The sequence below is a fragment of the Podarcis liolepis genome (assembly GCF_965112155.1).
Source record: "Podarcis liolepis genome assembly, chromosome: 17".
NCBI lineage: Eukaryota > Metazoa > Chordata > Lepidosauria > Squamata > Lacertidae > Podarcis > Podarcis liolepis.
Window position 1 is genome coordinate 42,639,748 of NC_139571.1, and position 24,053 is coordinate 42,663,800.

General features: G+C 45.7%; 1 protein-coding gene across 32 annotated transcripts in view; it reads left to right on the top strand.

Moving 5' to 3' along the window:
- Positions 1-24,053, top strand: part of ADGRL3 (adhesion G protein-coupled receptor L3) — a 515,832-nt gene that overhangs the window by 267,613 nt on the left and 224,166 nt on the right. For all 32 annotated transcript variants that reach the window (XM_083481628.1, XM_083481645.1, XM_083481648.1 and 29 more), the window contains exon 5: positions 3,731-3,840. In XM_083481628.1, the coding sequence (XP_083337754.1) occupies positions 3,731-3,840 (110 nt within the window). The remainder of the gene's footprint in view (positions 1-3,730; positions 3,841-24,053) is intronic.

Consider the following 24,053-nt stretch of genomic DNA (forward strand, 5'->3'; position numbering starts at 1 on the left):
TTCAGATGCCTTCTAAAGGTTGTCTAGCTAATTATCTCCTTGGCTCAGGAGTCACATAACTCCATACCCTCTGGTGAAAATAAGGATGTCCTACCATATCTGCCAAATTTCTCCAATGAAAATAGGGACAAAAGCGGGACATTCCAGGATCAAATCAGAAACCAGGACGGCTTCTGTAAATCCAGGACTGTCCCTGGAAAACAGGGACACTTGGAGGGTCTGCTAATGTTGTGTTATGTCATGCTCTCCAAGACAGCCATTTTGTGTTTTGCCATGCCCCTCCACCATGGAAGCCATTTTGTGACTGATACCCCCAGCGCTCTCTCAAAATTCATGATGTGCCCACTGGTCCAAAACGGCTGGTGATCCCTGACCTAAACAGAGAACGTCACAAACTACAATATAAGAACTTCAGTTTATTCACCATGTTTGCTTTCACTGATGTGCTGTCTAATAGTAGATATGCTTCAATGTTAATGCTTCAGAAGAAGGAATTCCTTAAACAGAACTGTTATGTTTTTCTTTTCATGGACCCGAGGGTTAAAGATGTAATCAAAGATGGAAATCCAAATAATCCGCTATTTTCTTCATTAGGAAAGCTCTATTATTTATTGTATTTATGGATCTTTCTGAATATGAAATTAATGGCTTTCTGGCCTGCGCTGTGAAGCAATTATCTGGATTCTGCAATGCTTGTACAGGAAAGTCCTGCCACATGCTGAATGCAGTTGGTTTATTGACAGGTTTTAATTATATCTCTGGCTTCCTACAGCTTTGGGGGAGGATTGCTTTTCAGTGACGAAGCTGAAGAATATTTCTGTTCACCAGCCTATAAATCCTCCTCTCATTAAAACAATCAGCCAGCTACAGTTTTGACAGCAGATTGATATTTTTACATTCCACTTGAGAAAAGTCTTCACAGCTCTACTTGTCTTGTTGGATTTTGATTTTTTTGAGCCAGATTCTCTAGTCTTAAATGTGCATATATTATGCAAAATGCCATTCCAGTTTTTTGGCATGCTCTTGGCATTATGCAGATGTTCCTGGTATAAGTTCCATGCATGACTTAAATGAACATATTGCTACTTTTACTGCATTTTGAGCGGCAAGGGGCATGGCACTTCCATGTGCTTGGAAGGAGGCAGTGGGTGGTTATGGTGTTTCTTAACATTTATGCGCATTTGCAGGTTTAACACAGGTGAGAATGAAGCTTAAACATTCCAGCCAAAAGCCATTGACCCCGTATAATCTCCAGGGCCAATACCAGCACCCCAAGATAGCTTCAGAGATCAAACTTGACTTTCTACCTTTCTCAGGGCTCAGCTTCACTGAGGGTTAATGAGGATTTCAAGCTGCTAGTGTCACTATTTGTGTGTGTGTGTGTGTGTGTGTGTGCGCGCGCGCGCGCGCGCATCCACACAACGTCCCCCTCATCCAAGTGTCACCACACTTCCCTCACCACTGCTAAATTCAGATTTTCCTGATCCATTGGGATAATCTGATATGGGAAGAAAATCCAATGTGAAATGGGTGCTCCCTGACTGTGGATGTGTGGTAGCGCATTGTGTGGCTGGGTTTTATTAACATAAAAGGTGCAACAACAGTGTTTCACAGGAGCAATTAAGAATCCTTGCCTGGTTGGAGCGGCATATATGTCTGTTGCCTGCTCTTTTGTGTAAATCTGGTATATCAGAAAACTTGTGTTTCAATTAAAAAATAAACACACACAAGCAGATAACAAAGAGCTGCTGATACACTCAAAAGCATGGGTAGGCAAACTAAGGCCTGGGGGCCGGATCCGGCCCAATCGCCTTCTAAATCCAGCCAGCGGACGGTCCAGGAATCAGTGTGCTTTTACATGAGTAGAATGTGTCTTTTCATTTAAAATGCATCTCTGGGTTATTTGTGGGGGTTGCCTGGTGTTTTTACATGAGTAGAATGTGTGCTTTTATTTAAAATGCATCACTGGGTTATTTGTGGGGCATTGGTTCATTTCCCCCCCAAAAAAATATAGTCCAGCCCCCCATAAGGTCTGAGGGACAGTGGACCGCCCCCCTGCTGAAAAAGTTTGCTGACCCCTGCTCAAAAGGGACATCAGCTTTCCTGGCTTGGAATGTCACACACATCTTTAAAAATTATTTTATGGCTCACTTTGTGTAAACCCAGTGCGTTGCAAAACTTGTATTAAAAAGTAAAATACAAACATTTTAAAAAAATAGCTGCACACATGCTCACAATGAACCTCAGGTTTCCAGAGCTTAAAGTGTTACTAAGGGGAAGTACTAACTGGGGACAACACACACTGTGAATATATTCCACCAACTAGTGTGTGTGGATGGAAAGATTGATTTGGGAGGCATAAAATCACAAGTGCTCATGTGTGGATGGAGGTGCAGAAATGCGCACAAGAAAACAGCAACCCACACATGCTCAAATCCCAAAGTGCAGAAACAGCCTCGGTCTCAGTCTCTCTGGATTGCAGTCTTCTTCAAAAACATTTAGATTTACATCATCCTAAAATATATATTTGAAAAAATGAGGGAAGGAGCTAAACTAAGCATTGGGAGGCATGACCTTTTGCAGAAATGACTCTCACCTTCCAGAGGAGTGTGCAATTATTTTCTAATCATTTACCTATAATTTACTAGCAAACTGTGTTTCTGGGAAACTAGTAAATCAGTGTCCTTAGGTACTACTGGATACATTAACCTTTTCCTTCCCAAAGTTCCACTTGAAGCCGCCCTCTATTGAGGCAGGTCATTGGTCCACTGGTCTAATGTTGTCTAGTGTTTGGGAAATACTCCTGTAATGAATGTGAGAGATGATGACTTGCCCAAGGCCACTGGATGTCTTCAAGGCAGAAGCATGCGTCTTAGTGGCAATAGTTTAATAATAATAATAATAATAATAATAATAATAATAATAATAATAATAATAATAATTTATTTATACCCTGCCCATCTGGCTAGGCTTCCCCAGCCACTCTGGGCAGCTTCCAAAAAAATATTAAAATACTGTCATACATCAAACATTAAAAGCTTCCCTAAACAGGGCTGCCTTCAGATGTCTTCTAAAAGTCTGGTAGTTGTTGTTCTCTTTGACATCTGGTGGGAGGGTGTTCCACAGGGCGGGCGCCACTACCGAGAAGGCCCTCTGCCCGGTTCCCTGTAACTTGGCTTCTCGTAGTGAGGGAACCACCAGAAGGCCCTCGGTGCTGGACCTCAGTGTCCGGGCAGAATGATGGGGGTGGAGACGGTCCTTCAGATATACTGGACCGAGGCCATTTAGGGCTTTAAAGGTCAGCACCAACACTTTGAACTGTGCTCGGAAACCCAAGGGTCACATCCTGCACCATACCAGTGGCTGGTCATATGAGAGGTCAAAAGTGAGTGGGGCAAAACAGGTGTGAGTCTTCCAGCCATGCAAAACCGTGTTTCTGCACATATACACATCCATACATCCATCCATCCAAGCCAGAGGTATTGTCAAAGTCTTGTGTCCTCCAGCCAGGTGTTAACAGAGCAGAGCCAGAAGCATAGGAAAGAGGAAATGGCCTAGGAAGCCCTGAAGGACTGCATTCATCTCCTGGACTTGAGGTTCTCCACTCCACCAATAATCATAATCATAATAATAATTGCAGCACATTGGATGTTTATTTAAATTTGGATCCACCATATAAATATTTCCTTCCATTGTGTTTCTGCTCTTACTTTGCTTCTTTCTCTTTCAGGTGCAGCAACCGGACGCAGTGTGCTGTGGTGGCAGGTCCAGATGTGTTTCCTGACCCTTGTCCAGGAACATACAAATATCTAGAAGTGCAATATGAATGTGTCCCTTACAGTATGTATACCACATTCTTATCATTATTTTTCTTTCTGTGCATGAATGAGAATTTTTGACTGTACAGTTGTTTCCTCCAAGGGATTGTAAAATCACTTTGTCGTCCTGTATGAGAATCGGTGTGCTATTTTACCTATTTCCACTGGGTAAGGAAGTTCCTGGTCTGAATCCTGCTTTTGCCAATAGCTGGCCCAAGGAAAGCCGCTCCCACTCTGGCTTACACACACACACACACCCATTTCCAAAATAATACTATGGTGGTTTTCAGTGATAAGATCTCATGTCGCAAGATGTGGTAATGGCAGTGGCTTAGATACGCTTAAGACGCCATTAAACATGTCTGTGTTGGATTCATTTGCCCAAAGCTATTGCTAAAGAGGCTATATTTAACCGCCAGGGTTCAAAGCAGTTTTTGGGAGGAAGTAAACGATGACAGAAGTTTTTCTTAATTTGTGCTTTTCGTTTGTGTGCTTCCCATAAAACATATATCATTCCCACTGTGGGGAATGAGACGCTGTCCTAGATGAGTATTTGGTCTGATTCACCATGGCTTTTCTCAAATTCTTATTAAATTATTTTGAATGCCTCCTCCCCCACACAAAACGTTATATAAATGCTAAGCAGTATGAACATTGTAGGTGCATGTTACCTGAATGTGGTGGTTTGCATTATTGACGTTTCATAATTATGCTTAAGTAGAGCACCTCCTTGCATTTTTGGAACAGAAATAGAAAGTGTATTGATACGAAAACAAGCCATGTCCGTTTTCTTACTGAAATGTACCTTTCTACACCAATGGCATTTCTTCAAGCTCTTTTCAGCGCTAAAATTCAGCTGTGGGGGCATTGCTGTATCTGCGTATTAGAATATCGCTGGACTAGAACAATGTCAAGTTGTTAAAAAAGAAGTATCACACTGTTTGATTTTCAAAAAAGTAGGCAAAGCTTTTTACACTCCTGCTGAAAAAAACAATAACACTTAAAAAAAAGAGAAAGAGTGTTGTAGCAAGTAATAATTTACTTTACCAGGGTCTTCTCTCTACAGTTAGCACTGCAAGGATGACTTGGAGATGGCCTTTTAGATGGTTCACTTGTGCAGAGAGAGACACATACATGAGTTCATTAGTGAAAGACCATGTGTTCTCTTATCTGCCTGGAAGTGACTCATTTGGGTCGTCTCAGGTGACTTTTGGACCCGAGATCCTTTTTGATCAGGGATGCCAGAGGCTGAACCACATTTGTTTATTTCCCGAAACATAGATGGTGTTTGATGGTAAAAACAACCACAGGCGCCTCAAATCACAACCTGAGTGCAGGGCAGGTGGCCTAAACCAGTGTTTCCCAAACTTTTTTGGGCAACGGCACACCTGTTTACAAAAAAAAAATCTCGCGGCACACCACCATTAAAGCCCCGCCCCATGACGTCAGCGCGCAGCGATCGCGCACGCGCAGGCTGAGCGGCGATGGGATGTGGTAGCAGCGGCGGCACACGAAGTCCCCCAGGCAGCGGAGCAGCTCGCCCGTCGAAGCCTGCACGATCACCCGCCGCGGGGAGCCGGGGGTGGCGGCGCGGTTGCCGGGCAGCGGCGGGGGTGGCGGTGGCTGCTTGCCGCCCTCCTGGGCGGAGGCGGGCACGGTGGGCACCGGCACGGCCAAGGGCCCCTGTCTGGTGCCGTCGGACGTGGGAGCTCGCTCGCTCGCCGCCCCACGTGTGCTTGCCGAGCAGGCGCAGGCCCAGTAGCGGCACCTCGTAGCGGCAATAGCGAGCGGCGATGGGGCTAGCCGGAGAAGAGAGGGCGAGCCCCCTCTGCTCCGGCCCTAAAAAGGGTAAGCCACGCCCCCTCCAGCCAGCCGATTGGCTGGCCAGGAGGCGTGGCCGGATGGGATTCCCCTGCTCTCGCGGGGGCTGGGATGGGATTCCCCCTCACGTGGGGGCGGATGGGATTCCCCGCTCACTAGCGAGCGGATGCGCAGGCCCGGTAGCGAGCGGCGATGGTGGGAGCTCGCTCGCTCGCAGCCCCGCATGTGCTCGCTGCCGCCGCCCCGCCTCTCACCGCCCGACTTGGCCGCCTCCACGCGGAACACAAGGCAAAGTTCCACGGCACACTACTGTGCCGCGGAACAGCGGTTGGGAAACGCTGGCCTAAACCACTGAATTTTGAGCCTACCGCATAAAAGAGAGATATCTGAACACGGAGCAGCTCCAACTGTGTGTATGTCTACTTGCCCTACATGCATTTGTGCATTTGTCATTTTTGTGCTGCTTTTCAGTTTTAAGTGTTTCCAGGGTGCCCTTCTGTGTGTAGGATATTTAATGTATGAAAGGAGGCGCATGTGCCCCATCACATCTAGGATTTCCGTAAAGAAGTGTGTGAGAACTGGCATTATTATTATTATTATTATTATTATTATTATTATTATTATTATTATTTATTATATTTGTATCCTGCCCTCTCTGGCCGAGGCTGGGCTCAGAGCGGCTAGCATCATAAAAACAACACAATATGCATAAAAACAGGCATCAATTAATTAAAATGCATCTTAAAATTAATTCAGACAAGTTAAAATCTGGGCAGGTGGCAATTATCAGGTTGGAATTGAGAGTGGTTAATAATTGCTAGGACCAACTGTTTCCACAAGGACCTGTGAGCGAATGGGGGGCCTCCTTCGGGCTTGGTTTATACAAAGGAAAGTAAGTCGAACTGCATCCTGCCCAAAGGCCTGGCGGAACAGCTCCGTTTTGCAGAAAGATGTCAAATCCCACAGGGCCCTGGTCTCCGGAGGGAGAGCGTTCCACCAGACCGGGGCTCTCCAACATTTCAGACGTGAATATAGGGACACTTGTACTTGAGTAGGTAGGGGCTAGGGATGGAGTCTGGCAGTCCAAAGACATGGGCAGATGGGTAGCAGTGGACAAGTACAATCCACAATCAGCTGTGCTATAAGCAAGAAATGAGGCCAGTCAAATGCATATGATGATGCATTGTAATTGTATTTTTACCCTTCAAAGGATGGTATTTACATTTTACAGCTAAGGCACAGCAATAACAGTTTTTGGGTCTGTTGAATAGTGGGTAGACATAGCAGACGACACAGTGATTTCTCCAAAGCAGCTCTTTATTTGTAAGCTGTCACAGAACTGAACAGCAAACAGCTCAGCCGGCCTGCTTTTATAGGCAGCCGGCTGTCAACATTGTAGCAGCAACAACCCAGGGTTCACCGCCTAAAATAACTGACGTGGACCTGAGTGAAAACTACATACACAATACTCCTGGTGGACAGGGTGAGAACTTCAATACATAACAGGGTCGGTCAGTGAATGCACTGCATAGAATTCTTAAGCCAAAACAACTGTTAAGTAATCAAAAAGATCATATCCATGAGAAGGTTGCCTCTGAGCATGTGCTTAGCCTAGGATTTTCAGCATATGGGATAAGCCCAGAGTCATTACCACAAAATGTTAGATTAGTTTCAACCCCCTTCCGTCATTCCAGAAGCTATTTTAAAAACCAAATAAAAAGTGAAAGTGGGCACCTTTTTTTGTTCAACTTGGTATTTTATCAATTAATTAAGGAAATGGAAATCAGAATATACTTCCCCGACCCAAATCCTCTCCGCCCTCAGTCCTACAGCCTGCAAACTTCCACTACGGTTGAGAGAGCAGAAACAGGCACCATCACCAAGGAGTTTTCAAAATATATTGTTACAGGATTAGTGAGGGGGTTATCTTTAGGGTTCCCTCTGTGATTTTATATATGTAAAATGGGATTTGGTGGGGAAAGAGACTGCTGAAGGAGTCGACCCAGTCTCCTTGTAAAGTTAAAGGCTCTGGCCAAGTATTTTAAGAATCTCTTTGCATGACTGGAAAGTACAGATGACTTGTTGCCACAAAAACTGTCCTTGGTGAGAGTAAGAGAACAGTAGACCTAGGACAGTGCCCTCTAAGCTGGGGCAAGGAAGACAGAGACCTGAATTGTTCTCTGTGCTGAATTTAAAGCAGTGACTTTTCTGGCAGTGGGGGCAGAAAGCTAATGAGCATTAGGAAGGAAACAGAATAGGCCACATCAATAGCAAATACCACTCCTCCCCTTCAGTTTATCCATAGGAGAATGAACGGAGGCTATCTTAGAAGCAGCAGAGTAGGGGAATCAGGAGCGCCTTAATGCATAGATAATATCCGGAGTGGTTTTGCACCCTGTGAAACCAGCTCCTTGTGGAGAGACGTTATAGGTTGCTGTCAGGTTTCAGCTCCATGTTTATTCTGAGGAAATTGTTCTTATGTGGGTTGAACCTGACAGCAACCTATAACGGAAGCTGTACGCCGGCTCCCTCGGCCAATAAAGCGAGATGAGCGCCACAACCCCAGAGTTGGCCACGACTGGACCTAATGGTCAGGGTCTCTTTACCTTTTTAACGCAAATCCCTCTGGTGGTACGTTAAGGGATGTTTTTATGTCAGGTGAAAATATCTGCCAGTTGCTCAAAACGTATTCTCTGTAAAAGTGGTGTCTGTCCCAACAGCGGAAAATTGGGGTCAGTTGCTCTGCTGCCATTTCACGAGGCAGCCGCCCTGTGGATGTTAGTATCTTCAGCTCACAGGCAGAGGTACCTGGCCTCCCCCGAGGCAATTGAGCGAGATACTGTGTTTACCGTCCGTCTGCGACCTCCGGCAGGCTAGGTAAACAAACCCAGCGATTCTTCTCATTAGATGTGAGATAGAACACACCCTCTGCTTCTCTCTCCCTCCCTGCATTCTCCCAGGGAGGAGAAATGAGACACAGGAGTCCTTTCTACATGTTTTATTCCTGTCACTCAACAGTACATAGAAATGTGACTGCACCCTTCAGACTCCATTAGAAGAGTCACAACTCCTCCCCTGTACTTCCAGCACAGGTCACATGACACACTGAGCTAACATCCGGTGCTCAGTACAGAGAATAGGCTCCACCTTTTCTCCAACCACAACATCCTGTTTTGCATTCCAGCCATCTGGAGCTGGCTTTTGCCTTGGTGCTTTTTCCCAACAGTGGAACGCCCTCCAATCAGATGTCAACCTGGATCTCCAGTCTGACACTTGATCTATAACGCTACCCTGGATCGTCTCCTAGACATGGCAGTTGGTTGTGTTGTTTCTGTTTCTCTTTGTGATGCTGTGGAGGAGCATTTATCATGCCAGGGCCCACCGGCAATCTGAAGCGGAATTTTTTTTTCAGCCTTGCTATTGAAGACCCTCCAACTACTAGATGCTAGAGTTTGAAAGCGGGGACTTACTGTACATAGAAAGCATTTTTAAAAAATAAATAAGCTCTCAGAGCATCCTTCCCATACTTACTTGTACTGGGCTTGCAATTTTCTCATTGCACCCTCATCTTTTCTCTTCAAGGCCTGGATTTCTCTGCTCTGAAATTATCCCCCATCCCCGAGCATTAGGCTAGCAAGACTCTGGCATTTCATGGAGCGATGTGAAATCAAAACTCATTGCTTCACTCGTACCGTTGCGTAGAGGGAATGAGCCAGGAGGAGGTGAACATCAATCTTGCCACAAGTTTGTAAGGTGTCCTCATGAATCGTCGCTGCGCTCGTTCATCATCCCAGGATGGCTTCAGCACTTCGGCTTGTTCCTGCAAGACTTCGACAATAAACTCTCTAGGCAGAGTCCCTGTCCCTTCTGTCTTCCATATCGTGATTAGAATAGTGTTGACACTTAATCAGCTTTAATTAGCACTGGTAGGGCTGCAAGGTTATCCAACCTTTCATAAGCATCTGTATAAATCCCAGATAATCCCATCAGGCAGTGATCCACACAGACAATCGCCTCCAGACGAAAAAGGTCACGGGCATGATGTGACAGGAAACATTCGTCGGAAAGGAAACAATAATAATGATAACGATAATAACAGTAGTGTGTTTAGGCGCTTCAAGTGCTTCACGTACATTATGGGATTAATCCTGAAACATGAATTGGCATCGTTATCCCCGTATTGCACATGAGCTGAGAGGCGTGCAGGGCGGAAGCTGAAAGCAAAAAGCGTGTGCCAGAATCTGGTAGAGACCAGATCGAAAGCAGGGACTTCCCCTATCCCTACTTTGTAGCCAGCCCCCTCCACCAACTCTTGAAATACAAGTCTTTTCCTTTCTGAAAGGGTTTTGTTTTTATGCCTTTCACACATGCATCAAATTATGTCGTCATGACAGACATTGTGAATTTAGTGTGTTGGCAAGACAGTTGTACCTCGGAAGTCGAACAGAATCCATTGCAAAAGTCCGTTTGACTTCCGAAACGTTCAACTTCCAAAGCGCGGCTTCTGATTGGCTGCAGGAAGCTCCTACAGCCAATTGGAAGCCACAGAAGCCCTTCCAAAAGAATGTTCGAAAACCAGTACACTCACTTCCGGTTTTCGATGGTTCCGGAGCTGGAACATTTGACTCCCAAAGCGTTCGGGAGCCGAGGTACAACTGTCTTACTTCTTGCTCCTATTAAGACTCCAGGCCACTCCTGGAGGTACAGTTTTGAAACAAGTAGGCTCCAGTTTACTTGCATGCCCCAAGAACTCCTTCCCATTTGTATGAGAGGCAGGATGAGGTTCTGTGCGGAAACATTCTTATCATGGAAAGAGCATGCTATAGGAATTAAAAGTTGTTCTTTTTCCCCACCCCCCTTACCCAGCTTGCTTAGAAAACCTAAACCCCAGTCTGTGCTACTAAAGGGGTGGGGGGGTTGGACCCTGTTCCGGCGGGGAGGGCTCTGCTGTTGTGGAGGTCCCTGCTGTTTCTGGTGTGTTGGGAACTACTTCAGAAAGCCCCAAAATGTTCCTCAGATGTCTTCAGATGTTGGGTTTGTATCCACAACGGGGTGATTCACCTACTGAAGACAGATCCCAGTCATTTTTACTGCCTTCCTTTTAAAAGGCATGGTTGTTTTTCGGAGGTGAGTCTCTGAGAACAACGTAAATGAAGGAGAAGGGTAGAATAAAACAGGGTGAGAGAAGGCAAAAAGTGGAGAGAAAAGTGAACCTTTGTTTATGCAGGAGGAAATGTCGCAGGTCTGAAAAAGTTGAACACTCCTGTTCTAGAGGGAGAAGATAGCATTCCCAGTGAATATTGCCAGCATTTGCACAGTTGACCTCATGCTGAATTCAGTGTTCATAGGACCAAAGAAGAGATTCGCCACCTCTTCTAATGCTAGAATGCTGTAGATAAATGTAAAGGGACCCCTGACCATTAGGTCCAGTCGTGGCCGACTCTGGGGTTGCGCCGCTCATCTCGCTTTATTGGCCGAGGGAGCCGGCGTACAGCTTCCGGGTCATGTGGCCAGCAGGACTAAGCCGCTTCTGGCGAACCAGAGCAGCACACAGAAACGCCATTTACCTTCCTGCCGGAGCGGTACCTATTTATCTACTTGCACTTTGATGTGCTTTCGAACTGCTAGGTTGGCAGGAGCAGGGGCCGAGCAACGGGAGCTCAGTCCATCACGGGGATTCGAACTGCCGATCTTCTGGTCGGCAAGTCCTAGGCTCTGTGGTTTAACCCACAGCTTTAAGGTAAAGGACCCCTGGGTGGTAAAGTCCAGTCAAAGGAGACTATGGGGTTGTGGGGCTCATATCGCTTTCAGGCTTACAGAATGCTGTAGCATATTCTGTTACTGCGGGGATTTGAGCAATTGTAAGTACAGTACACCAGAAGAATTAACTTCACTGACACCAGGTGTTTTATTGCTTACCTGCCCCTGACTCCAGATCCTGACACTGGTATTGGCATCTTGCTTCTTTGGCAGTTCATTTCCTCCCAGACTTGCTGGTGAATTTATTTACATCCTCTTCGCCTTCACGGGTATCACAGCCGGGTTCCCCCCAGTGTGTGGGAAGGAGTGAACTGGTCTGCATAAGTCTTTTGCATATCAACATTGCTGGTTTTACTTTTGCTTGCTGCCATAGTGCCAAAAGAAAAGGCAATTTTGTTACATGAAATTATTTCTGTTGCTGACAGGAGTGTGGATGGGCTTGCATATCAATAAAAGTGAATGATGTTCAGGGTAACAGGGAATCAGAATTCAATAAAGCTTTATTGCTGCATACTCGTGGGCAGAAGAACATTTAAAGGCATTAAATGGAAGCTGGCTTTTCCTTTCGCTGGACTTCCGAGCCAGCAAACAGACAGGTAATTGAACAGCTCCGCTTTTAAGAGAAATTGGGCACTGCAAAGCAAACCGCAGCCACCTCTTCTTCTTATTAAAGTTTCTAAAGGGAAAGGGAAAGAGTAAAAAAAAACCCAACCTGAAAAAACAGTAAGAACAACCCCCTCCCCCCAGAGATACAGTTCTTAATTATTTTGGGTGCCAGACATTGTTTTTGGGAAATTGTTTTTCCAAGTGCCTCCCTTTCTTGCAATGCTTCTCCCTTCGCACTGTGGTGGAAACACATTAATAAGGTTTGCAACCAGCTATGGCACAACGCTGTCCATTCACGAGTTTCACACCCTCCTCCCTTCAAACTGTTAAATTAAACATCATTTTGGTTTTGCTTCAGTTTCGTCCCTCGGGATTTCTCCTTCTCAGCTTCTCCCTGAGGAAACACAATGTTGGTTGCTCACAGAATGGCAAAGGCGGCTGGGAGAAAATGATGAGAGGCTAAGACGCTAAACTGATACCCTCCAAAAGATAATTTATTGAGATATGCAAATTGCAGCGTGTATTTCATTTTTTAAAAAAACCTTCAGTGACAGAGAATATGATCCAGCAGAATTCCCAGAGCAGATTACTCAGAATCCTTTCTCAAGAATGTGTTATTTTGAAAATAAGTCACAAAGATTCTTTGTCCCTGAAAACACACACACAGTGTTGCTGTCTGCTGCCAGTCAAGTGAGTGTGTGGGTCTACTGGTCCCTCTAAATTACTGGAAGCCTGCAAGTCTCTCTGTGCATCAGAAGGGAAGCATATTCCCTGGCAATCTAGGAGCTTCCTTGCAAACATTCAAAGCCCTTTCCTAGACCCTTACAATTTGTCATAGAGGATACCTTTGGCCCTCCAGATGTTCCGGAACCACAACTCCCATTATGCCCAGCTGGCATTGCCAATGGCCAGAGATGATGGGAGTCGCAGGTCAGCAAGAGCCCCAACTCTGGAGCACCAGAAGGGGCCGTGCAACCTCTGGCAATGCTAACAGGAATCACAACAGTTTTATGCACTGTGTTAGAAGCACAGTATTTGGACTTTCAAAAATGCTTTTGACAGAGTTGCTCCTTAACTCCCAAATAAACCTTGCAGTCATGGGAAATGTGGCGAGGCCTTTTTATGAAATCGACAATTGGCTAAAGAACAGGAAGCAGAGAGTAGGACTAAATGGACTGTTCTTGCCATGGAGGCTTGTAAGAAGTGTCAACAAGGAGAACTGTGAAAACCACCCTGAGACCTCCGGGTATAGGGCGGTATATAAATTATTTAATTATTTATTTTATTATTTTATTTGTACCCCGCCCATCTGGCTGGGTTTCCCTAGCCACTCTGGTGAATAATATCATTCCCCATTATTAATAATAATAATGAATCATAGAACTGTAGAGTTGGAAGGGTCCCAGGGGTCATCTAGTCCAACCCCATCCATGACAGATGGCCATCCAACCTCTGCTTAAAAACACCCAAGGAAGGCGAATCCACAGCTTCCTGAGGGAGACTGTTTCGCTGTCAGAACAGCTCCTACTGTCAGAAAGTTCTTCCTGATGTTTAGTTGGAATCTCCTTTCTTGTAACTTGAGGCCATTGCTTCGAGTGCTACCCTCCAGAGCAAGAGAAAGCAAGCTTATTCCCTCTTCCATGTGACAGCCCTTGGAAAAGAGGAGACTGAGAGGAGAGACGATAGCCATCTTCAAATCTGTGCGTGTGCGTTGAACAGTTTGAGGCTTTGCTTTGTCTGTTTCTAAGAATTGACCTCTTCTGTTTTTGAAAATTTGACCACAGATATGCTTGTTTCACTATAAATTTGCCTCTTCTAGAGAGAAAGCTGTTTCAGAGCGCAGTCTGGACTCTGCTGGATCCATGCTGCTAGAGGGGGTTAGGAGCAGGTGAAGCTATCTCCCCTCCAGGCTCTGCTGATGTGTAGTTGGGCAAGACACTATGACCATTTATATCCCTGCCAGCCATAACCACCAGCGTAAGGCCCCAAAATGAGGCAGAGGCAGAGGACTGACAATAAGAACATAGGAAGCTGGCTGCCTTATACCACATCCATCCGTTGGTTCATCTGTCTCCATATTTCCTACATTGACTGGCAGAGACTATACATGATTTCAGGCAGGGTTCTCTCCCGATGTTACTTTGGGAGGCTGGGGATTGAATTTCGGACCTTCAGCATACGCAGCAATGCTGTGATGGCCTGGGAATCTGATTCAGAGGCTGAACTGGAGGAATCCCAGCCTGCACAGGAGTCCCCGCCTCCAGGGCCGGCTGAGCTGGGGCAGGGCCTTGATTCTGAAGGGCCCTCACCTGTGCCGGAACCTCAGGAGCAGGCACCAGGTGAATCCACTCTGGCTCCGGAGGTGATGGAGGACCCATTGCCTGCAGGTGCGCCTCTCCCAGCCCTGTCAGGGGAAGGTGAGTCTCCCCCTGGGTCCAGTAACCCTCCAGCCTCTCCTGAGCTGCAGAAGCTCAGGGCAGAGAGGCGGAGGGAACTGGTTTCCCCCAGGAGGAGTGCTCGCCTCCAGGCCAGGAGAGGCGGGTCTCCTGGGGGCCGGGACCGCCCTTGGCCTCAGAGAAGATAAAGGCCAGTCCGCCCGGTCCCAGGTTGCGGGAGCAACGACGTTGGAAACCTGTTTCTGCCAGCACCCAGACCTGTATTTCCGGAGTTCCCGACCACACCCGGCTTTTTGCTTTGAACCCAGCTTCCCCCTTGGTGGACAGTCTCCAGACCCTCGGCCCAGGACCGGACTTTGACCACGCCTCACGGTAACACCCCCCCCCCCCGGGACCAGCACAAATGCTCTTCTACTGAGCTGTGGTCCTTTTCCTCTGCGTCTTCTTGATGTAAAGTTGGGCGGCCATGCATTCATATACAGGGTGAGTCTTTTAAAAGAGGCCCCTTGGAACGTGTGTACTCTATCCATGGGGCCTCACCCTGTACATAGGACAGTCCCCTATTTTGTAGTGCTGTCAGAGAGCAGACCTCTTTTTGAAGAAGTCCTCTAGAATTACTGTCTAGATTGTTGATGGATTTGGTGAGGCTAGATCATCGCATCACTTGCTGCAGAACAATGCCATTGACTTCAGCAAGTCACTGTGAAATAAATTGTTCAGAGCTGTAACTTGATTGTCAAGACTGATAAACATTGCCCCTTTGAGTTTTGTCTTGTACATAAACCTTTCCAGATATACGCCTCGTGTACTCATCCACTGACCTTTACATCTTCACTTTTGTGGGATTTGAAGGGATTCTGGGGTTTAAAGTCTCATTGTCTTTCGTAGAGAAGCTTCGTTTGATGAATTCAGGGGTCCTTGCTGAGGTCTATTGTACCGTTCGGGATGGGGATTTTCCGGGGATTTTGAAGGGTTCTGAACCCAGTTGTCATAGAGGCAAGGCCATTGTAGGCTGTCCAAGTGCTAACTGAGTAAGGTCACCTCCAGACTCTCCTTATTTTGCAGGAGAGATTCAAACGCATACTACAAATTTAGGGTTGCACTATTAAAGTGGATAAAAAGTGCTCTGTTGACCTGGTGCAACAAATCCACCTTAAAAAAACCCAGACTTTTTGTGGTTAGGGAACTGATGGAGAAACACACTGTAAAGTATGGGATTCCATTCTGAAGGAAATCAGCCCTGAGTGCTCACTGGAAGGACAGATCCTGAAGCTGAGGCTCCAATACTTTGGCCCCCTCATGAGAAGAGAAGACTCCCTGGAAAAGATCCTGATGTTGGGAAAGATGGAGGGCACAAGGAGAAGGGGACGACAGAGGACGAGATGGTGGGACAGCGTTCTCGAAGCTACCAGCATGAGTTTGACCAAACTGTGGGAGGCAGTGGAAGACAGGAGTGCCTGGCGTGCTCTGGTCCAGGGGGTCACAAAGAGTCGGACACGACTAAACAACTAAACAACAACAACAAAAGTATGGGACGGATGGATAATTAACAGGAAGCCTTTTAAATACCATGCAAGCAAATTGGGATGAAAGTTCATTGTTTTATAAGCAAATCAGAATTAACAAAGACTGCACGTATTCTAACCTCCCTGAATTCTGTGCAAGTGATTCAGGATGAATGCTCAATAAACTGGCCGTTTGGGAGCCCAGAGTGGTGACGTCCGTGTGCCTGCAATCTCCCAAATATATTTGCATTGGGCAGTATTGTTTGCTGAGGCCCAGTACTGTGTACCCCAGTTTTTCCTGCTCCGACTGGACGCATTTAATCCCTCTATCTATCATATTCACAAAAAATAAAGAACACACAAAACAAACATTCACTTATTGAGATGCAGGCAACTCCCTATATGCACGGCAGTTGCCTTCTGACCCGTTCTGCCCCTGTGCCCTTCTGGGGCCGAAAATGGTGTGTGCATTGGTGGTGACGTTCCAATCAAACGCATGCAAAATGGTCATCGCCTGTATAACAGAGTCTCAAATAGGTCTGAGTGACCTTATCAAAGCCAATTACCCTGAGCTTCTGGAGGCATTTCAAGTAATTTCCAGGAGGTCAGATTTTTCTAGTGCTGTTGCTAATGATAGGTGGTATTGAAATTGGGACTGAAGCATGCAAAGTACGGGGTCTGCCATTGCATAGCTGTCAACTTACAGATTTGAAAATAAGAGGCCAGCAGCCTCGAAAATAAGGGATCAGCAGCCAAAACAAGGGATTTTCCGGGCACAGGTATGTTCTGCTTCTGAGCCCCTCCAAGCCAAAGGCAGAAAGCCCAGCCAGCAGCCAAACGAAGCCTCATCTGTAAGGGACAGCAGCGGGACATGGCGCTGGGATAAGGGACTGTCCCGCCAAATAAGGGACGCTTGACAGCTATGTGCCATTGAGCTCTGCGACCCCTCCCCTTATAATTTCATCTTCAAACAAGCGCACAAGGCTGCCCACACAAAATCAGAGCACCACTTGCTTAGAGATAAAACAATCTGATAAAACAACGCCATAAAGCAGTGCATTCAAACATTGATGTATTTTGTCACCGCGAAGGAAGAAATTCTCTAAGGAATACTTTACAATACATCGTTAAGTACACATTCAAATTTGTGTAAAATGACTTTTCACAATGAAACACAGCCCGAATCTCATCATTTAAGAATGGCTAACAGATGGTGCGTGTGGCTGTTTAGAAAAATTAGCAGTGAATGTAAAATTAAAAGCACAGGTCTCTAAACGTCTTCAGCTGCAGCAAATGGTAGGGGTGCCCTTTATTACCTGATGATCTATGTTTGCTACAGCATTAAGTGGAGCTGTATACTGCATTAAAAAGTTATCTCATTACATCATGAATAAAAATCTGTTTGGTCAGAGAGCATATTAATTTCATTTCGTTCCACTTTTAATTCGTATGCCACCTTTCTTTCTTACTATACACAAGGTGGTTTGCAGCAGCAAAAATATTCAGTGAAGGACATACACCTTATAATAAACTGATCCAATACAAAAAAGTCATAATAAAATATAACTTCAAAATGAACAACTTATATCAAATTCATATCTGAATTGAGAGGAAATGTGATCTTGCTGCAGCCAGCTGCTGACCCAGATTGTATCTCACTTTAAATCATAGTTTAAAGCATAAGCCCATAACAGTAGCTTGCTGGATCAGGCCCATGCCCCATGGAGTCCACCATCCTCTTCTTGGAGGGACCCACCAGGTACCTGTGAGAAAGCAGCAATAAAAACATGAACATAAGAGCACTCTTCCTGTGGCTCCCAGCAACTGGTATTTGGAAGTATTGCTCCTTCAAACTGTAGACATAGAGCCTTTGACATCCCTTTCGGCCATGAATTTGTGTTGGTGCTGACCTTGAAAGCCCTAAACGGCCTCGGTCCAGTATACCTGAAGGAGCGTCTCCACCTCCATCGTTCTACCCGGACACTGAGGTCCAGCGCTGAGGGCCTTCTGGCAGTTCCCTCATTGCGAGAAGCAAAGTTACAGGGAACCAGGCAGAGAGCCTTCTTGGTGGTGGCGCCCGCCCTGTGGAACGCCCTCCCAGCAGATGTCAAAGAGATAAACAACTACTAGACTTTTAGAAGACATCTGGAGGCAGCCCTGTTCAGGGAAGTTTTTAATGTGTGACATTTTGTTGTATTTTTAATCCTTGTTGGAAGCCGCCCGGAGTGGCTGGGGAAACCCAGCCAGATGGGCGGGGTACAAATAATAAATTATTATTATTATTATTATTATCATCATCATCATCATCATCATCATCCTCCTCTTTGGCAGCCATCCAAATTGGTCTCATCACTGCCTCCTAGGGAGTGACTTCCACAATTTGATGATGCACTGTGTGAAAAAGTACTTTCTTTTATCTGTCTTTAATCTTCTAACATTCAGTTTCACTGGATGCCTATGAGCAAAGTACGGTTTATGGTGAATGAGCAGTGTGCTGGTGCATACCGCTGAAATTATGTGCCCATCGCTCCTTCCCCCACTTCAACCCAGGATTTCCCAAACTTGGCTGTCCAGCTGTTTTAGGACTACAAGTCCCATCAGCGCTGACCACTGGTCCTGCTAGCTAGGGATGATGGGATTTGTAGTCCAAAAACAGCTGGAGACCCAAGTTTGGGAAACCAGCTCGTCCTCAGCTTGTAGGGGAGAGGGAATCAAGCTGAGGCAGCCTTCACATTATGTGCAAACCAATAGTTGTCCTTTGTTTTCCCCCAAACAAACCACAAGCGGTAAGTAGAGTTTTGTTCTTGGCTTGCAAATAATACATACGGGATATACCTGCATCTTTTTTCCCTAGTGTTAAACCTATATGTAGACTGCAAGCGATATTTTAGCTCAGTTTGTTAGCCAGGGTACTCGTTGGAAATAATTGTTGTTAAGCACCCTCTTCAAGAAGCTTAGCAATCTTGCGAGCCTCTTCCTGCCTCCCTCAGTAAAAAAAAAAACCTCCTGCCTAGATTTGGAAGCAGACGTGCCGCTGACAGCTTTGTTCTATCTTCCCCGCAGAACATGGTTGTTAAAAATGCTGAATAGCAAAATTGGTACTTAGTATGGAAACTGTACTGTAAGAAATGGCTCGATGTGTAACAGCACTGAAAATCTAATCAGAGATGCTTCATTGGGCTGCGAAGTCATTGTTGATGACAACATTTTAACAGGAAAATTGTGCTGTAATTGCTGAAGGAGGCTCTGGCTTTTAAGAGCGGCATGACCTCCTGCTACTTACGATGGCAGCACACAAGACAACCATTTACAGGGGAGGCCTTATTGCTTTTTTGAATAACCCAGGGTACTTAGGTTGAACCACCCGAAGAATCACAGTCTCCTGCAATGATGGACAAAGTCCCCTCAGCTTGATTAAAAAAATTAGGTGGACCGTTATTGGGAAATGCTTAAATTAAAAATCAATTTTAAAGCTAAACTGACTCACAGTGTCAATGTTACTTTATTCAGTTAAGAGCCATTGTGCAGCATAAGACCAAATTTGCCTGACCAGGAGTGAGGAGGTGCCCAGTTCAGATCCTCACTCAGCCAAAAAGCTGACTTTATGACCTTGGATCACTTCTTATATTTTGGCATGGCCCAAATCCCAGGGTTTGTGCGGCAGTGGAAAGAAGGAATGACCCCACATTTGAGGCCTTCTGCTCTTGTGTACCTGCAGCATTCAAAAGCATAAAAAGTTTTGGATCCACTCTCAGTCATTCAGGAGGACGGAATCTAATCTGCTAAATCCAAAGCTCTTGCGTGCCCCCGAATAATGAGGTTTCTTAAAATTGCTATAACATTTTATCCTTTTAATGTAAGTGGATGGAATTTGCAAGCAAAGGAGCCACTTTAAAGTTGATGACGCCTGCCAGATTTCAGGAAGATTCATGCAGGTGTTTTTCATGCAGGAGAACTTTAAAATTTATTCTTAAAACAAAGGAAAAAAAATCTCTGGCTTTTATTTTCTGCCAGAATTAGATGCTAATTGTAGGTAAGGTCACTGCTTCTGAAAGGATGAAGCCTGCCAAATTTAAGAAATATAAGCACGACTTATATTTGCAATGGCAGACTTTACCATTGGGGGCTGGGAAACTATAAATCTCATTCCCTCTCCTTGTTTGTTTGGCAGGGGGCAATGAGTTTGAAAACTGGGGTCAAGAGGGATGAAGTCCTGGAAAGAAACCTTCAAAAGTTCAGACATATAGGTTGGGGGGCCAGCGGCGCAGCAACCCCCGCTGGCGCCTGGGCAGACCAAAGTTGCTGATCTTTTTTTTTTTTTAGGGCAGCCACCGATTTCAGGGACAGGAGGTCCCTGCACCCCCCCCCCCCCGCAGCACCCAAAACACCCAGCAAGTGCTGTGCTGCCCTCAAGTTCCCCTGCCACCCAGAATCCCAACCCCCAACGCACAGCAGCCACCGTGACACAGTACAGACCCCCGTGCCACCCTACAGACCCCCATGCCTCCCTATGCACCCCCCCAGGCTGGCTACGCTACTGCTGGGACCTACTGTTGTAGGTAATTTTGCCTTCGTTATAAAAAAGTGGAAAAGCCAGCTGTTCCTTGTCGCTGCCCATTTCCTGATCAGCCTTTGCAGGTATAGACTTACCGAGGCAAAGAGCTTGCAGACAGAAGTGTGTAGCCCATATAGGCCAGAAAATTTAGTAGAGACTTCATCCACACAAAGGACCTGATAACGGCATGCATATAATTCTATATTTGCTCAACTCACGTCCAAACTTTGCTTTATATGTCTCATGTCACAGCAGGTAAATTTGCGTATGTTACAAAAAACTACCAGTCCAAAGACTCAGTGTAGTCATGTTTGCAGTTCTTGATTTTATTGGTTTGTGTTCAAGCTGGCTTTCATTGAAAGCTTCATTATGAAAAGCAGGCGTTTGGAAGGGCTTATTATTGGACAACCACCTTTGCCCTACTCTTCACTGTTCCTGGAGCCTTTAATTATACTATACTTTTTCACTTGTTGTTGTTTAGTCATTTAGTCGTGTCCGACTCTTCGTGACTCCATGGACCAGAGCACACCAGGCCCTCCTGTCTTCCACTGCCTCCCTCATGTTTGTAGCTTCGAGAACACTGTCCCACCATCTCGTCCTCCATCGTCCCCTTCTCCTTGTGCCCTCCATCTTTCCCAACATCAGGGTCTTTTCCAGGGAGTCTTCTCTTCTCATGAGGTGGCCAAAGTCTTGGAGCCTCAGCTTCAGGATCTGTCCTTCCAGTGAGCACTCAGGGCTGATTTCCTTCAGAATGGAGAGGTTGGGTCTTCTTGCAGTCCATGGGACTCTCAAGAGTCTCCTCCAGCACCAGAATTCAAAAGCATCCATTCTTCGATGATCAGCCTTCTTTATGGTCCAGCTCTCACTTCCATACATCAGTTACAGATAGGTAGCCGTGTTGGTCTGCCATAGTCAAAATAAAAAAATTCCTTCCAGTAGCACCTTAAAGACCAACTAAGTTAGTTCTTGGTATGAGCTTTCGTGTGCATGCACACTTTGGTATCTGAAGAAGTGTGCATGCACACGAAAGCTCATACCAAGAACTAACTTAGTTGGTCTTTAAGGTTCTACTGGAAGGAATTTTTTTTTTTTTCCATACATCACTACTGGGAAAACCATAGCTTTAACTATACGGACCTTTGTTGGCAAGGTGGACCCATAATACTGCAATATCTTAGTCATCCTAGCTCATATACTCATCAAGCATCATATCAGAACAGGACATCCAGGCTTGAAGCAAAGATCTCATATCAGGGGCTGATGATCGCCAAATTTGCCCTGACTTGACTCAGATGGCCCAGAGTTGTTTACCATAGCTGCATATTTACAGGGCTACTTGGAAAGCATATTTGCTGCTGTGATAACAGACCTGGCAGACAGATCAAGCATAGCAACATGCTGTCAAAAGCTTACCTGGCTGTCAGGTGCACAAGCGTGACGGAAAGAGAAAGATCCTTCCGTTGAAGTGCGGGGAAAGAAAGACGTTTCAGCCTTTAAAGGACGCTGACTAGTGGCAGTCAACAAATGCTCATTTTATGACCCCAGAGTTCTTGACTCTCTGTGTTCAGTTTGCCAGGGATGATGCATAGTTTTCAGGTACCATCCCCATAGAATCCATGACAGATAACTTCCTATGGCTGCACAAGGAAAGATAAACTATCATATTAAAGCAGAGCATCTAGATCTGCAGTCGTTGTGCCACCCCCACCCCCTGCTCTGAGATGCTCTGGTGTAGTGCTTAAGAGCGGTAGTCTCGTAATCTGGGGAACCGGGTTCGCGTCTCCGCTCCTCCACATGCAGCTGCTGGGTGACCTTGGGCCAGTCACGCTTCTGTGAAGTCTCTCAGCCCCACTCACCTCACAGAGTGTTTGTTGTGGGGGAGGAAGGGAAAGGAGAATGTTAGCCGCTTTGAGACTCCTTAAAGGGAGTGAAAGGCGGGATATCAAATCCAAACTCTTCTTCTTCTTCTTCTTCTTCTCACAAGACGTACAGTTCTGAACTGGGTTTTTGCTGGGTATTTCAGTAAACCCCCTTTATCCCCGCTGCCACCACAGATAATATTTATCTGAGTACTCCACCCCTAGCATAGCTAAATAATAGGTATAAGGTATAATTCAATTAATTTATGAAACAAGAAACAAGCGTTTTATGATTACTTTGTGTACATAACTATATGGTTTCAGTCTTTTCTTTATCTTAATGTGTTACTTTATTACATAAATAATTATGTGGGTGGTGCTGTGGTCTAAACCACTGAGACACTTGGGCTTGCTGATCAGAAGGTCAGCGGTTCGAATCCCCGCAACGAGGTAAACTCCTGTTGCTCTGTCCCAGCTCCTGCCAACCTAGCAGTTCGGAAGCATGCCAGTGCAAGTAGATAAATAGGTACCGCTGAGGCAGGAAGGTTAACGGCGTTTCTGTGCACTCTGGTTTCCGTCACTGTGTTTCGTTGCGCCAGAAGCGGTTTAGTCATGCTGGCCACATGACCCGGCCTGAAAGCGAGATGAGCGCCGCAACCCCATCCCAATGCCTTTGACTGGACTTAACTGACCAGGGTCCTTTTTTTCATTACATAAGGTAACAATGGCTAATATAATGCCGATCCTATTTTAAACTATCCAACCCTGCTTCACACCCACGATGAATAATTATTATATTATATGAGTATTTCTCACACCTTTTACCACCCACTCCCAATCCAACCAACCCTGGAGGTGCAACAATAAAACTGTAAAGCTAAGCAGGTCTGGCATGATTTCAAATTGGATGGGGGACCCTCTTGAGATCCCTGCACTGCAGAGGGTTTGATTGGATGACCCTCAGGGTCCCTTTCAACTCTGCGATTCTAACCCTCAACTCTCTTCCAACTGAACTCAAAATGCTTACCTCCAGCAGTGCTACCCTCCTGACAACCACGACCCAACCCGACCCTCACCAGCACCTTGCCTCTCCCCCCCCCACCCTGTCCAGAAAAGTGGCAGTGATACTGGTGTCAGGATAACACCACCCCAACCTCTTCTGCTTAAATCTGTAACTAAATACAGTGGTACCTCAGTTTTCGAACAGAATCCGTTCTGGAATGTCATTCGAGTTCTGAAACGTTCGAAAACCAAAAACTCAGTATGGAAGCCGCGTGGCATGTTCGACTTCTGAGGCATGTTCCAAAACGGAAGCATTTCTTTCCGGGTTTACGGCATTTGAAAACCGAAACGTTCATCAACAGAGACGTTCAAAAACTGAGGTACCACTGTATATACTTCAGATTGCATTTTATCACAAATTACACGTTTCAATAATATTTCATTACAAGCTACATTCCCAAATACATATTCAGTGTACTCATTTCTAAAAAATATATATTCTAAAATGTACATTTTTGCCTGCATCTCGAGCTGAGAACTGTGTCACAAAAATTGGATAAGTGAAATCTGAAGGATAATTGTGTTCCGACCTGTGTATAATGCAAGGACGTGTACATTAGGTTAGTTTGCTTAGAAAATGTGAGCCAAATGAAATTCTCCTCCATCTTTGGCCTTAGGCGAGCAATATATTTTGCACCAGAGCTGACGAACGAACGCAGGGCTCTGGCTAG